This window comes from Arvicola amphibius, chromosome 3 (genome assembly GCF_903992535.2).
Source record: "Arvicola amphibius chromosome 3, mArvAmp1.2, whole genome shotgun sequence".
NCBI lineage: Eukaryota > Metazoa > Chordata > Mammalia > Rodentia > Cricetidae > Arvicola > Arvicola amphibius.
The window spans coordinates 172,151,451-172,167,421 of NC_052049.1; the positions used below are offsets into that span (position 1 = coordinate 172,151,451).

A 15,971-nucleotide genomic window follows, 5' to 3' on the forward strand; every position below is an offset into this window, starting at 1 on the left:
ATGTTAAAATAAGCCAGATGTAGTGGTGCACATCTGTAATGCTACCACTCCTGTGGCAACACCCTTCCCTCTGCAAATACACTACATGTTTTAAGTTTAAGAATATATTTAAAAGTTGTGACAGCATGCACTAGACTTGCTCAAACTCACACCAGAACAGAACCACAGCATAGAGTAGACAGGAAGTCCCACCTCTAGCTAAGGAGCTATTGGCAATGAATAGCTTTTGAGAGGCAGAGGGTCCTATTTTTCTACTGGTGTCACTGGAGGTAGGCTGACCCTGCTCCACTGGAAGGCCACCATCCAAGTTATACATATATATAATACTCTTCTATATATTATATTATATATGTATATATGTATATGTGTATGTATATATACATTTATATGTATATATTATATATGTATATGATATACATATTATATGTATGTACTGGACAGCACAGACTGTACTTGATGGGATTTTTAAATGGGGGAGGGGGCAAAGTTTGGTGGGTATGAAAGGGGAATGGATTTATAAGACATTGGAGGAGGGATAAATATTATCAAGATATACTATAAAAAATTCTCTAAGAACTAAGAAAAAAGAAAAAAGAACTTAAGATGTAAAAATAAATCAAAACCACAAAGGTTCATTTAAAGAAAATCAATCTGACTTTGGTAGTAGTTATTTATTAATATGTTCATTTCATATCAATCAATAAGTTGTTATATTTCTCCCTTTGTTAATAAATCAGAAAATTGATCCTCTGTAATGAGAACCCTTCTTCTGAGAGTTATTTGTGTCATCTCTTTCTAAACTCTCGTCTGCCCAGGTAGTCCATCAGCGAAGAACACTTTCAGATGTTCTGAACATTGCCTGTTCTCATGGAGTTGGTTCATTAGATATTCCACTTTAAACCCAGACTTCTTATCTTGATTGGGGCAGATCCAGTCTAGGGTTTGGGAAATCGGAGTACAGAGCCCTAGTATACACAGATGTACGGAGGGCGGCTCCTGTTGAATTACAGGCATGTCTGGCTCTACAGTACGCAGACAGATTATCTAATAGACAATGAGGAATTTGAAAGATGTTAAATCAAAAAGACACTATAATTAGTGAGAAGATCAAGCAGACACCATAACAGACTGCTTGGTCCTCTCTCAGAGATCAGGCCTCAGTTTCGGTTTCTAACCAGGCAGTTACTGAAAGAGTCATGAACAAAGAACAATCCCCAAGAGCCCCAACAAGGAGAAGGCCTGGTACCTGCAGTACCAGGCTAGGCTTGAGCTACAGACAGCAGCTCAAAGACAAAGCCTGGGACTTGTCCAAGCCTGTTCCAAAATGGAAAACTGTAGTCCTGACCAGCCTCTGGCTAGCCCTGGCCAATTAGAATGCGTTAATATGATTACACTTGCTTAAGCCAATCATATCTAAAATAACTGCCGTAGGACCACCCCTTCCGCTGTGCTTAAATCCCGTCCTTCTTAGGGTCTTTTGCCATCTTGTCTTTGTATGTGGCAACACCCTAGCATGCTGGGATAATAAACCCTCTTACCGACTGCATACGTATATGGTGCTCTTTTGTGGGACTTCTCCAGGACAATTAGACTATACTTCGGGGGTAAAATATCTTGTGGTCATGATATTTGGGGTCGACTGACAGAAGATGAAAACAGGAGACCACAGAGGAGAATGGTGGAATTCTCGTGTGAGAGGAACCAAAATCAAAATCATGCTGGATTAATAACAATAACTAAGTTGGTGAATGAGATCACCAAGCCAGAGAACTAATCCAGAGAGGCTGCCAGAAAGTTAAAGGTTCAAGGTAGAGATAGGAGCGTTGGGATGGAAATAGATGGAACACCAGGCAACAAAGGGTAGGATGTGATCTTATCCAATATAAAGACTCACGGGGCTAAGCCATCCTTTCCTAGTGAAGCCCAGAGGAAGCCGCTGAGCAGCATCCCACTCCTCCCCACCTCCCCCTATACTCAGACCTGTGGTTCATCTCATTTCTCGAGAAGACCATAGCAATGGCAAACAAAGAAATTCTTATGCACCTCACCTTCTGCCCTGGATCCCCAGGGAATCCTGTTGGGCCCTGTAATTGTCAGCAGAGAATGTATGTAAGTCAACAGGCCACTCCCCCTCCACCATCATTTCTTCTCAGTGTATTTAAGTTTGATTTATCAATTGAGAAAATAATTGTTTTGCATACTTACCTTAACTCCTTTTTGTCCTGTCTGGCCATAGCCTGGGATGCCATGATCTCCCTGTAAGCAATAGGTAAATTTCAGTTTCTCCAAAGTCGTCTCCATGGGAAGATGTGGTGTTAGGAAACAAGAGTTACGGATGGCAGAGAGGAGGGGGTCTCACTTTCTGTTATCTTTTCCCCCCTATCCTGGGGATTGAACCCAGAGCCTCATGTATGCTAGGCAAAGGTCCTACCTCTGAGCCTCAGCCCAGCCCTCTCACTTCCCGCTGCGAACCCTCTTACTTTTTTGGACAGCTCCACTCTACAGCCACTGCAGGAGGCAGAAGCACAGCCGTGCTGAATCTGGACATTCACCAGCTTCGTACTTGAAAAATTAAGAGTTGATCCCAAAGAAATATGACTGGGGAATTTACCCAAAGACATAAATAGGGCTGGAGAAGTGGCTCAGTGGTTAAGAGCACTGGCTGCTCTTGCAAAGGACCTGGGTTTGATTCCCAGTATTCATATGGTGGCTCACAACCATCTTTAACTCCAGTTCCAGAGATGGGATGCCTTCTGACCTCCGCAGGGACCAGGCATGCACATGGGGTACAGACATACATGCAGACACTCACACTAATATATAAAATTAAAATAAATCTTTTTTTAAGAAGAGTTACAAATGGCCAATAGATGTTGGCATGGACTGCATGGTGACCATGGCTGCTTGACAAAGTTCCAGCATTTTGACATTTGCAGATCACAATTCTCCAGCACCCTTTTACTTTCATTATTAATGATTCTCAACTGCGTGTTATGGGAGTTCCCTTATGCCTTTTCCTTTGGAAATTTTGTGCAGCCTTCTGTGGAGAATGAGGATTTACACAACAGCAGGCTCTTTAAGCAAAATCATTCTTTGGAAAAAATCCCCACCACCATGGAGCCACACAGCATGATAACCACACACAAGAATCCCTATTGTGTACACTCCTGCCCCCCTCCTACCCCTTCCCCTCAGACCTCAAACCCTCTGTCCCCCCTATTTCCCTTTACCCCCCAATACACCAAGACTAGAGAAGTTAAAGATTTACTGATGGGACACACCTGGTCCCAAGGATGAACGCACACTAGCAAGGGAAACAAAGGGCTCAAATCCAGAGCCTGAGGCCATTAAGGACAGCAGTTTAGTTAACAAGTATAGGGGACTCAGAATGGCATGGTATAAGGAAAAAGAATGAGCTATCAGGACCCTCCCTTTTGGGAACCTATGAGGGGAGCAGGCCGTATTGAAAGACTAAGACACAGAGGCAGCAACTAGCGAACACCTCAGTGCTGATGATGCTACATGGGGCAAGCACTGCATCCTGTCCCCTGAGGAACGAAAACTGCTCTTAGGAGTCGTTTCTCAGGACTCTGAGTCTGATAGCTCCTGACCAGGGAGGCTGAGACTGTGCAGGAGGTAGCGGAAGAGGGCTCCTGGTGGGGTTGCTGCACTTTGGAGGACAGTAGGCATTTAGATTCTTGCTGACCTTACGGCTTTTTTGCCTCGGGAAAAAAGCTGGGATAAAGCCTGTGCCTTCAGTCTTGCTGCGGCTGAACTACTGTGCAGTTGTAGAGTATTGACAGGTGCGGCCTTTTCTCAGTAAGGCAGCAGCCATCCTGATCCACCCTCAGGACACCTCAGTCTCCTTCTCCCAACAGCTCCACACCTCCTCTCTGGGACCTGAGCCCCTGCTGGAGCCAGACTCCAGCAAGATGTTAGTGGGGAAATAAGTTCATTCTCATTGGTAACCAAAAACCTGAATTTGAAACAATTAATGAGTTACCATTTTTCAGTGATGGTAAAGAGGAAAAACTTACAATAGCCATTGTTGGTGTGGAGTCTCTAAAATAGCCAGGCTCCTACACATAATTCATGGGTCCATATAGTGTTTGAATCTTTCTACAAGTGTTTGAAAATATATTTTAAAGCCCTAATTAAATATGTACTTATCTGATCTAGCTATGAAAATTCTAGAACTTTCTATACAGACATTAATTATGGCACTAGGAACGTAGCTCAGTGGTAGAGTCCTGAACACACATGAAAACCAGGATTCTATCCCCAGACCCCAGACCCCAGACCCCAAACTCTTCCAAAAGAATCATTGGTGTGTTATCTACGACAGCAAAGAAAACAGAAATAGATTAAATATTTAATAATAAGAGATCTGTCGAAAGCACAGCCTGTGTCTGAGCCGAGTTCCATGTCTGGTCCTCAACAAGCCAATTAAAAGAGACAGATTAATAGCAAGAATAAGGAGACTTATTCACTGAGGCTACACTGGGAAGGGGGGTGAAAGCGGCCCCTTTCATGGATATTTTGAAACTACTGAAGAGCCCTTGAGAGAACACAAGGCCTGGGAAAGAGTTGCTGGCAGGAGGGGAAACTGAGCTATGCAGTTTTTCTCTGTGCTCGGTCTAGGATGCTAAGGGTGAGCATCTCAAAATGCCCAAATGTGGTAACGCTTCCTTCCAGGCTTCCCATCTTCAGGCCTACGAAACTTAAATTCCCCCTTTTCTTTTGTAAATCCCACCGATCAAGAATAAGACCACTGTTTAAAGTCAAATTTGAAGCAAGCTTTAATTAAATACCGGCCCGGTGGATGGACTCTAGCCAGGTCTGTACCCAGGTTCTCAGGAAATGGCCCAGAATTAAGTACGACAAGCGCTTAAGAAAGAAAACCCATAATTCATGGAATTTTCCATCAGGTCCAATCTGCACCTCCTGCCCACACGTGACCAAGCCCATCCAGGGCAGGTGAGTCAAACAAACTTGTTTAGGGGATTGAAGGCCTGTGACTTGTTATCTCCCAGAAACAACAACCTCCAGCATTGCAGGAACTGTCTGCCCTCAGGCAAGGGGCTTGTAGCCCAGAGGCATTCTGGTTTCATGGATCTCCAAGGCATAGTAATTAAAACTTAAAAATGTAACTTTGGCTCTCACACTTTCTATTTTTGAGTATTTGTGTTTTCAAACCGAATCACAAACAGATGGGCCCTTTTTTGTTTTGAAATGGGGTCTCACGTAGCCTTTTAGTTTATGTAACCTCCTACATGTTCAACCATGTTATCATTTATAGCAGGATTTCTGTTTTATTTTTAAGCCTGAATAGTATTCCATCAGATAGACACACCACAGTGTTTTTACCCATTCATCCACAGATAGGTACTTAGGTTGACCTAATTTCTTGGCTATACTTGGTAAATTTTCTTCCATTTAATAGCTACATACAATTTCATAACTAGCATAGAATAACTCTCCCTCTATTGGCTGTTACCATACTCAGATTTTGGTTCAGTAGAGCAGCTAGTTCTGAGTGCCAGTCTTTACAACCTGTGGCCGTTTCTTGGCCTGTTCCTCTGCTTCTCATCACCCTAGGGTTTTACAAGGGGAGAGAAAGATGGGCTGTTTTGTTTCTCAACCAAAATGGACAGACACAGCCATGCCAGTTGTTAAAGTTTTGAAACTCCCTGTTCTCACTTACCTGATATTCTCTCTGCCTTCACCTCATCTCCTCTAACCACCCCTACACACACACACACACACACACACACACACACTCGCAACAAAAAGGCCAGGTGCACAGCAAGGCAGCCACAGATGGAGAACAGCCTAACATCTTCCTACCCCAGGTGCTGAATGTCCCCGTTTCCCTTGCCCCAGTGCCAAGTCCAGAAAGCTCATACCTGTTCTCCTCGCTGTCCAGGGGGCCCAGCTGGTCCGGGGCCTCCAGGAACTCCGAGCTCCCCCTAGGAAAAGAGGAGAGAAAACATCCAGGTCAGCGAGTCAAACAAGCTACAGGCAGTTCTGTCCTCTAAATCAAGGGACACAAGGTCCTCAGTGAGAAGCCAGCACTCAGAAGGGCTAGGGTGGAAGACATACTCCAGTCTACCCAGAGGATACCAGAACGTACCCAGCACTGCCCAGGGCTGAGCTCTGAGGACTTTTTAAGGCTGTAGAGTATTCCAGTGTGTACACATACCACAATGTCCCCTGCTTTCTTAGTCAAAAGACTGAAGAGAAAGGAAAGGCAGAAAGCTCACTCCAGGAAAGCTGACTCATTTGCTGACGTATTTACTCACACAATAATTGCTTATTGCCCTGGAACAATGAATGACCCCATACGACAAAGGTAGTCCTGCCCTCACTAAGCACAGGGTGGTTAGAAAGAGAAAGAACAAGACGGACAATTGTAACCCTGTGTGTTGAAGCTCAGGCTGCTTTGAGAGCAGCGGAGAGACCTGAGGGTCCGGGGAGGCTTCCTAATGAGAGACAAAGAAGCTAGGCCCAAAGAACATTGTGTAGACTGAGGAAGGGGCAAGGAAGCCTAAGAGTGACTCAGGGAGAGGGGAGGGACCAACTCTAGAGAAGGGGAGGGAGAGGAGGGGACATGAAAGATCTGAGCCAAGAAACCTTGGGATGAAATAGGGAAAATGCAACAGGCTTTATAAGCTTCTTCCCCTGGCCCAGGGTTGATGGCCAAATAACGCTGTAAGTAAGCTGAAGGTATACAATAAGATAGCATGTGTCCATGTGAATATATCAAAATGACTGCCACAGTCACGTCGGCTAACACTTCTCATACCACCGCTTGTTAGCACTCTTCCATTTGAGTTTGGATTTTTTTTCTTGTTGATGTGTATATGTAGGTTCAGAACTGGTGCACACGTGTGTGCATGTGTGTGAGCACAGAGGTCAGCATCAGGTGCCTTTCCCAGCCGCTCTCAACTTTATTTTGTAAGATAGGCTCTCTCAGGGAACCTGGAAATTCAGCCAGATTGGCTGGGTAGCATCTCTGTGCCAGGATTGGCAGGGTTTTTTTTTTTTTTTTTGCAGGATTCTAGATGATCGGACTCAGGTCCCATGTAATACAGCAAGCCCTTTACCAACTGAGCTACCGCTCCCACCCTGTCTTGTTAGTAGGAAAGTTTGAAGAACTGCCCAATGGAAAAATGACAATGTAGCTTCCTGGACTCCATAGAAAAAGAACCCTTAGGTCCTGGGCTCAAATACGAAAGCATTCTGAGGCCTTGACAAAAGGGCAGTGAACCCAGCAGGGCTCCTCTGTAGCCACACAGACCCCAGAGCCTGGAGGATGAAAACAGAAGAGAGGGGTACACATGAGGCCAGCTGTTGACTCTGCCCATCTCCACCACAGCTACCTTAGCCATGGAGGGCCTGAGGGAGACCGAAAGAGGAACACAAAAATACGTTCAGATCAATCCACTCATCTCAGCCAACAAACACATTACTGCTCAGGGAATATGGGAACTGAAGAGATTCTCAGCAGTGCTTTGTGATAGGCAGGTAGCTCTCTCCTTGTAATAGGGGCAGCTTCCTGGAGACAGGTGAATGGTAAGGAAGTCTCCACTCAGAGATGGGAGAGAACCCACTGGCAGCATGCAGGTGGTTGAGCATGGTGCTTGGGTTAAGTCACCACGTGAAGAATTTTCATACAGTTAGGGAAGAAATGTAGCTGCCTTTGGTTCCCTGCATTTGAAACCAATGAGACATAACGTTTACCTTTCTCCCCCAAAATCCAGGTCTTCCAATGCTCCCTCTAGGTCCTGCTGGCCCAGGAGAACCCTGAAAGTAAAGAGAAAGAGAGATGCAAAAGTCTCTGCTGCGGCAGTTCCTGCAAACCCAGTAGGAACAAGGCACTCACATTGTTCCCAACTGCCCCTGAAGGTCTCCTAACAGAAAAGGCTGTGAGCCAGGGGAGAGAGGGTAACCTAAGCAACGGGCCTCGGCTCTGCATCCACCAGGAATTCACTGGTCCACAGGGGACCTTAGGGGGTGGGGGACTAAAGGCTTCCTTGACTCCGTGGGCACTCTTTCCAAGGGCGAGGTGAAATTCCCTGTAACATGTCTCTGCCACAGGCACATCCCACAGAACTACGGGCACGCCCATCATGGAGTACAGGGCACATTTCATTTCTCAATCTAAGTCAGGCCCTGAGCATCCTTCACCAGCCTGCTAGGAAGATACAGTTGAGCACACAGGGGCATCCTGAGCTCTTCCTGGCAGTTCTGAAGAACTGATAGAATCAAGTGCTCCATACAACCCCCTCCCACCATCCAAACCCTCATTCCTCATCGGGAAGCTCATTCAAATGCTGAATTTGAAAACTGGGCTTAAGAACCAAACACTGTGTAAGCACAGAGCTTTGTACAGTCAAATGCCTGTGGTCTGTGGAGAGACAGATACGTGGCAGAGAGAAAATCTTAAAGTGTGAGAGGAATGTTCGTTCGCAGTGGACCTGCTCATCATTTGGTAGCATTTTAAGTCTAAGAAATCTTCCTTGAGCCGAGGGAGTGAGTCTGTGCTTTCACAGTTAAAAAAAAATCACCGAAGGAGAGAGAAGTGAGCCAGCGAGGTATAAAGGATCTGAGCCAGGCTAAAAATGTATCTGTAGTAGCTCAGAAAATGCAACAAACCTTTCACGGATGACATAAAACACGCGACGCACTAAGACATTTTTCAGTAAGAGCAAACTAAAGGTCGGGAGTCATTGTCCCCAACCTGTCTGAGTCACTCACCTGAGGTCCCTGGTACCCTTGGCTTCCTTTTTCTCCTTTCTCGCCTCGGTTTCCACTGGACCCCTTTTTGTGATAACAACAACAACAAACACACGCAATGTCAATGAAACTCGCTCTTACAGTAGATGCCTCAGAAAGACCCCCATGGAGGCAGAGCCATGGTCTGCCCTCCAAGGAGCCTTACTGATTTGAGAGAAGGCTTTTTTAGGAGAATAACTGGGAACAGGCCCAGACACAGTGGCACAGATCTTATTAAGGGATCCCCTGCCTGGGCAGAAGAGTCTCATCCTTCTTCTACAGGGAGAAATAAAAATAGATCAAAAGGGGAATAAATAAACCTACAGAGATCCACACAACCAAACAATATATCTATTTGATGATTCACTGGACCAAAGTGCTTTCTCAATGTGTAAAATACAGGCACAGGTTGTGTCAAGTTGGCACTAAAGAACACCTGGTGTCAGGCTTCTGCCAGCTGACCCAAAGTTTCTCTCTCTCTCTGCCATGTTTTATCTGTAGGTCTCACATAGTCTCTTATGTAGTCTCTTATGTATTAGAAGTAAAATGGCCCTTGCTTGCCAGGAAGTCACTGAGTGAGCCTCAAGTCACTAGTGTCAAAGGATCCCGGAGCACCTGAAATGACTGCCATCCACACCAGCCCCAAAACACCTGGGCAAATCTAGATTGATCCCATGGTTACTCAACCTGGAGAATGTACTAGACCTCAGAAATACTTAAAATCTAAGTTAGTTTAGTTTTAACCTGGAACTTTCTAGAAGAAAAACGAGACCCTTGAAAGGCCTTAAAATAGGCATTTCTACATAGACTCTTTCAGACAAGTCAGTGTTTAAAATAAGCTCATCACAGAGTGTGCTCCATAGTGACTCAGTACGCAGGTATGGCAAAGCCATCCTCAGGGGGATGATATGGCTTCTTCCAGGCAGGGAGGAGGACAAGGGAGAAGCCTATTGGCATTTGGGGTACTGATGGCAACCCAGTGTATTATAATAATAACGATAATAACAATATCTTATTGAGCTGTTAATTACTCATTCTTACTAGTACCTGGGCACAATGCAAGGTGAGCACAGGCCGCAAGTTTCCCCTCAGGGCTCATTAATGAGCTGCAAGTAGTGGAGCAAATTTGATGAACAAAATAAAAAATCAGAATCATCTCCCACAATGGGAACCATGCACAAGGTGATGGCTGCAGATTGAACTTTTACCAGTTGAATATATTTATTTTTAATTATGTATGTGTGTGTGTGTCTGTGCACTGAGTTTGGGTGCCCAGGGAGCCCAGAAGAGGGCATTAGATTCCTTGGAACTGCAGCTATAGTGTGTTGTGAGACACTCCACCTGGGTGCTGGACATTAAACTCTAGTCTTTGACAAGGTATTATGTGCTCTTAACCACAGAGCCATCTTCTCTCCCCCTCTGTTGTGTGTTTCTATACTGAGCTACTTGCCTCCTTCCCACCAGAATGGCTCCACACCATTTGCCTACAGTTATGAAATACCCAGCATACCTGTGGGCCTTGTAGTCCTTCTGGTCCCTGTGTACCTTGAGGCCCCAGGTCTCCTGCTTCCCCCTAATGTAAAAACATTTTTAGTGTTAATATTTTTCTCTGCAGGTTCCCCTGTAGATCATGTTGTTCATCTGCCTTTACACTGCCTAGGATCTAATTTTTCCAACTGTCAGGAATAAACTCAAACATGTGTCTAGTTTTCATAAAGATAGGGTAGAAAGAACAATTGACTCAAACAAACTGTAGTAGGTAGTTTCAGTGAGAATGACCCACATATGCTCATATATTTGAATGCTTGGTTCCCACATTATGGAACTGTTTGGGAAGGATTAGGAGGTGTGATCTTGTTGGAAGATGTGTGTCACTGGGGGTGGGCTCTGAGGTATGTTCACACCAGGCCCGGTCTCACTCACTCTCTACCTGCCACCTTAGGATCAGGATGACACTCTTAGCTCCTGCTCAAGAACCATGCTCCATGCCACAATGGTCATGGACCAACCTCCTGAAACTCTAAGACTTGCTTACAAGTCTCCAATTAAACGATTCCTTCCATAAGCTGCCTTGATTATGGTGTCTCGTCATAGCAACAGAACAGTAACCAAGACACATATTTTCTTTGAAAATGCCATAGGGATACCAAATACTTTGCATACTAATTAAAAACAAGTTTAAAAGAAGAAAAACATGGAAGGAATGCCTGGAATATGTAGCTAATAATAATAGGTGGATAAAAGATAAGAAGTAGTGAGAATTTCACTTTCTGCCTGCTGCTTTCCAATGTGCATGACTGTGAATCAAAGGTGTGACGTCTGGGATTGCGTGTGCTCTGCTGGTTTGTCGGGAGGTGTTTTATGAGGGAGGCTGTGCCTTAGTCAGGCCTGTCCCCTCTCAGGAAGCTGACTGGATAGTTGCTTGTGCTACCCACTTGTCACTGGGGGCTGTGGTCAGGACTGGACAGCCTTACAACATCCTGTCAAACGCTAGTTAGCCAGTCCCATCTACACAGAAGAAACATCCTCAATCCCCTAACACTGAGGACAGGAAGTAAAGAAGAAAACTTACCGAGGGACCCTGGGGTCCCCTCCGGCCTTCCATTCCCTGGAACACCAAAGGCAAGAAATCAGTCAGTATCCAGACAGACAAAGGGTCCCTGAGGTAAACCCATCTCTCCCATTCCTAATCATAAAGGGTTTCCTAGGGACCTTGGCAGGACAGGTTTTTGCACTAACATTTAGGGGATAGATGGCAACCCACTATAAAAATCTCTGCAGCCTCGCCCCGGTCTAACGGCCTCTGACGATCACCAAGTGGGCTATTTGGAGGTCTGGATCACCCTGAAGAGACTGTTCTCTCTCCCTGCCAAACCATGCAATGCTGTGTGCTGAGCGCAGGGCAGAGTGGAATTTCTAGACACACTGGTGTGTCACATGAAGTCTGACTCTGGAGGATTCCTCAAGGAGGAAATGGCTGCTGGTGGCCATATGATCTAGATGCTACTGATTAGGTTTCTCTCACAAAAAGCAAGGCTGGTCCCTCAGCTCTGTCTGTACCTCTCTGGGAGGGAATTCATGTTACTAATGCTAGTTACAGGGATAGAGAAGAGCCAGGCGGGACAACGCCTCAGGCCCCAGACCCTAACGTATTGTCTCCAGTCTACAGCAATAAAATCTGCTGACATTACTCACTGAGAAAGCCATGAAACCCTCTCAACTGCCAATCCACACTGTATGTGGTTAACCAATTACAGCTGTTTTAACCCATCTCATTTATTCACTTATTATATACGAATTATTTCCAAACTGCCATTTTCTCTCAGTTGCCAAGGTCCTGAAGTTCCTCAGGATAAATCATAAATCAGCCAATCCAACATCGGCTCCACCAGGTATTAGACTTTTAAAATACCCTCTGGGAGAAGTTACTCATAGTAACTCATCAGCTCTTAGTCTCTGGCTATGACTAGTTGATGCTCTTGACACAGGAAAATGGAGACGATAAAAAGTCAGCGACGGTGGAGGATACTGTTGCTATGACTTCATGGTCTGTCTCTATGAAAAAGCCAGGAAAGGGGCTAGAGAGGTGTCCTCCCAGATGAGTGTGCGCAGCTCTTGCAGAGGACACACACCAGGTGGTTCACAGCTACCTGTAACTCTAATAGCCTCTTCTTGCCTCCATGGGCATCTGGTTGCCAGTGCACATACACATGCACACGCAAATAAAAATAAAATAATAAAAATGAAAGCAAGAATAAGCGGGTCACAGTGGCACATGCCTATAATGGCAGCATTTGAGAGGCAACATAGTAAGTTCAATGCCAGCCTGAGCTACAGGATGAAAGAGACCCTCTCTCAAAAAGAAAGACAAAGAGGTGGGTAGAGAAGAAAGGCTGGAAGGAAGAATAATGTTTATTCTGTATAATAGCTTTGCACAACATTGGCCTTACAGGAAGGGCCTTAGAAACAGCACACACCTTTAATCCCAGCACTTGGGAGGCAGAGGCAGGTGGATCTCTGTGAGTTCAAGGCCAGCCTGGTCTTCAGAGTGAGTGCCAAGACAGGCTCCAAAGCTACACAGAGGAAGCCTGTCTTTAAAAAAAAATAGAAAGAAAGGAAGGTAGGAGAAAAGAAAGAGAGGGAAGGAGAGAGGGAGGAAGGGAGGGAGGGAGGGAGGGAGGGAGGGAGAGAGGGAGGAAGGGAGGGAGGGAGGGAGGGGGGGGATGGAGAAATAGCACACTTTCTTGCCTTCAGCTCCACAGCTTTGTGCATGGATTTCACAAAGCAATCACACATTAAACCTTGCACAGTGGTCGGGAGCATAGACTCTGAAGCGAGATGGTCTGAGCTCAAATCCCAGCTCAGTCACTTACTAGCTATTGTGGCCTAGGGCAAGTTCCCCAAGCCACCTTGATCTGCTTGTGTATAACGTGGATATGAAGATAATAATCCACCTGGCGGGCAGTTTATGAGACTTCTCTAAATGAGTACTTGGGCATGATTGGATCAGGAGCTGCTACAAAACGGACGACATATTAGAAACAAATGCCATAAGGACTCTTTGCAAGGGGGTCAGCAAGAGGCCGCGGGCCTGGAATGGGGCCCCTTGTGTGGCTGTCAGTGCGCTGAGCCATTGTTTTAGTGACAGCTGCTGTGATGGTTAACTTATGCAGGCTGAAGCCACACAGGGAGCCCATGCCTGGGTCTGAGCTGTTTACCATCCAGTATCCACTTAAGATGCTCTGAGTCTCATGACAGAATTCTGGACTGCATTGAAAATGTGGGGGAGAGAGTAGAAAAGTCCCAGATTGCTTAACTCAGAACATGAATATGAATGTTGCCTTATTTAATTCCAAAGAAAAGAAGTTACAAGGCTGGAAAATGGGGAAAGGGCTGAGGCCCTTCTGTCCTTATAATGATTTAAAAGGCATTGACTAGTGTGTCCAAGAAGTAATCTCAATCCTGCTCCCTAACATCTCTGTTTTTAAAGTGCATGATTTATGGGTCCGTTATAAACCTATTTCAAACTAAAATCCCTTTGCTCTTGAGCCAACAGATATAATTTATCTCTAAACTGTAACACTTAGCTCATCTCGCTGCTCGGCTGCTTCCCCCAATTACATCTTAATCTTCTTGAGTTAGGGAGGCACGATCCCCAGAGAATGGTCCCAGAAGCATGGGAATCCCAGCCCCTCTGGCTTGGGATCTTTGCCATTCGGGATAAACAAAGGCAGGATGGGCTAGAAGGTAACCTCTCAGGGAAAAGGGCATCAGACTGCTGCCTTCAAGGGATGAGAAGACTCCAACACTCAGAAAAGGGAGCCAAGGATTTTCACACCCTCTGAACAAACCCACGGCTTTCAACATTCTCCTCTGGTACCACATTCATGCCTAGTGTGAGCTAGAGGAGCTTTTAATACAAACACCATATCTAGCCTGGTGTGGCGGGGTACACCTGCAATCCCAGCACACAGGAGGCAGGGACAGGGGGATTTCCTGCCAGTCAGAGGCCAGCCTGATCTACATAGTGAGTTCCAGGCCAGTCAGGAGTACATAGCAGGACTCTTCCCCTTCCCCCAAGAAAAATAAATAAATATCATCTCTAACTTCAATAATTCCCAAAGAGTAACGCAACGGTTTCTTGGTTGATCCTTAAAATTTGAAGGGAATCAGATATTCTTTTTGGGGGAGAGGGTAAGCTTGATATTACATGATGCTGTAAGCTACCCCAGGGCCTCCAGACTGCCCATGAGTTGGCTCTACTAGCCAGTGTCTGTGAGTCCTTTCAGGGAGAAGCCATTTGTGCTCTCACTCCCTGTCATGTGTAAAGAGCATGAGATTACGTCTACCCAGTCCATAATAGTCTGGCATAGTTGCCATATGCTAAGTTAGGAGAGGAGAGTGTGTGTGTGTTCAAGTTTTTGGCTCTCTTGAAAACACCTTGAAGGTAGAAAGGCAAAAGCAGATTGCAGCACAGCGTTTCTCAGCCAGGGATGATTTTTGCCTCCCACACCCACCAGCTAGAGACATTGGCAGTATCTAAAAAGACATTTTTGGATATCACAAATGGGTAAGCAGAAGAGGAGAGTTTGGGGGTGTTGTTAATCATCTTATGAGGTGCAGAACAGTCCTTTGTAAGAAAGACTTCTCAGGTCTAAAAGGTCAGCAGCGTTGAGATTCAAGATGCCTGCAAATATACCAGCCACAGGTCTGCTGGCTCAGCAGCCACAGATAATCCCCATGCCTTTGCGTCCATCACAGGGGATAAGGAGCGGGGAAAGTATTTGATACTCACCCTGCTTCCTCCGGAGCTAGGACTGCCTTGTGTCCCCTTCGGCCCAGTTCTCCCCTAGAAACACAGTAATTCCCCAAAATTATAAGTCAAAAATAGGTTATAAGTTCTCATTACATAATAAAGCCATCAACACAAAACATCAAATGCTACCAAGACAGCAGAATCAGGGAGTCGTGCCGGAGCGGTTCTGCAGCGTGACACTGTTGGTAGGACGGCCACAGAAGGACAGGGCTGACAACCAGGGTGGGGTAGCAATGCGCCATAAGTCAAGGGTAACAAAAGAAGAATAACGCCACTTCCTTGAAAATTAATAATCCCCCCCAAAGTATAGCCCACTCCAGACATGCCTTATCTTCTTTTAACCATAGTGACTTGGACGGTGCTTGTTCACACACCATGTTAAACTTATTTAGCTCGAAAACAGAATTAGTCAACATCTCTATGTAACATAGACCCAATTACTTGGCTTCCTCGGTCTCCTTTGGCACCCTTCTGGCCTTTGATGGTGCTGTCTCGTCCTGGGTTACCCTAGGAGATAATTTCAGAAATGTTTTAGAATCCAAAAACATCAGAGTGAAGGGAGTTCATTCCTCGGTTTGGACACAGAGCTTTGCTTGAGAGTCCAGGCTGGCCTTGAACTCAAGGTGATCCTCTTGCCTCAGCCTTCTGAGTTCTAGGATGACAGGCATATGCTCCGCTCAGCTTTCTTTTTCTCTTCCTTCCTTGTGTGGTACGTGGGACTAAACCTAGGGCTTTGAACCCATCAGGCAAATCTCATATCACAGACAGATTTTTTAGATGAATTCAGGCTGCCTGAGATCCTCCTATCTTAGCAACCTGAGTAACTAGAATTACAGCCTTGCCACAAGGTGCTCTCTCTCTCTCTCTCTCTCTCTCT

General features: G+C 45.6%; 1 protein-coding gene across 1 annotated transcript in view; it reads right to left on the reverse strand.

Moving 5' to 3' along the window:
• Nucleotides 1–15,971, reverse strand: part of Col6a5 (collagen type VI alpha 5 chain) — a 98,432-nt gene that overhangs the window by 45,179 nt on the left and 37,282 nt on the right. Inside the window, exons 18-26 of the mRNA XM_038322736.1 lie at nucleotides 15,536–15,601; nucleotides 15,074–15,127; nucleotides 11,351–11,386; nucleotides 10,289–10,351; nucleotides 8,761–8,823; nucleotides 7,744–7,806; nucleotides 5,907–5,969; nucleotides 2,206–2,256; nucleotides 2,049–2,084 (exon numbers count right to left, since the gene is read on the reverse strand). Coding sequence (XP_038178664.1) covers nucleotides 2,049–2,084; nucleotides 2,206–2,256; nucleotides 5,907–5,969; nucleotides 7,744–7,806; nucleotides 8,761–8,823; nucleotides 10,289–10,351; nucleotides 11,351–11,386; nucleotides 15,074–15,127; nucleotides 15,536–15,601 — 495 coding nt within the window. The remainder of the gene's footprint in view (nucleotides 1–2,048; nucleotides 2,085–2,205; nucleotides 2,257–5,906; nucleotides 5,970–7,743; nucleotides 7,807–8,760; nucleotides 8,824–10,288; nucleotides 10,352–11,350; nucleotides 11,387–15,073; nucleotides 15,128–15,535; nucleotides 15,602–15,971) is intronic.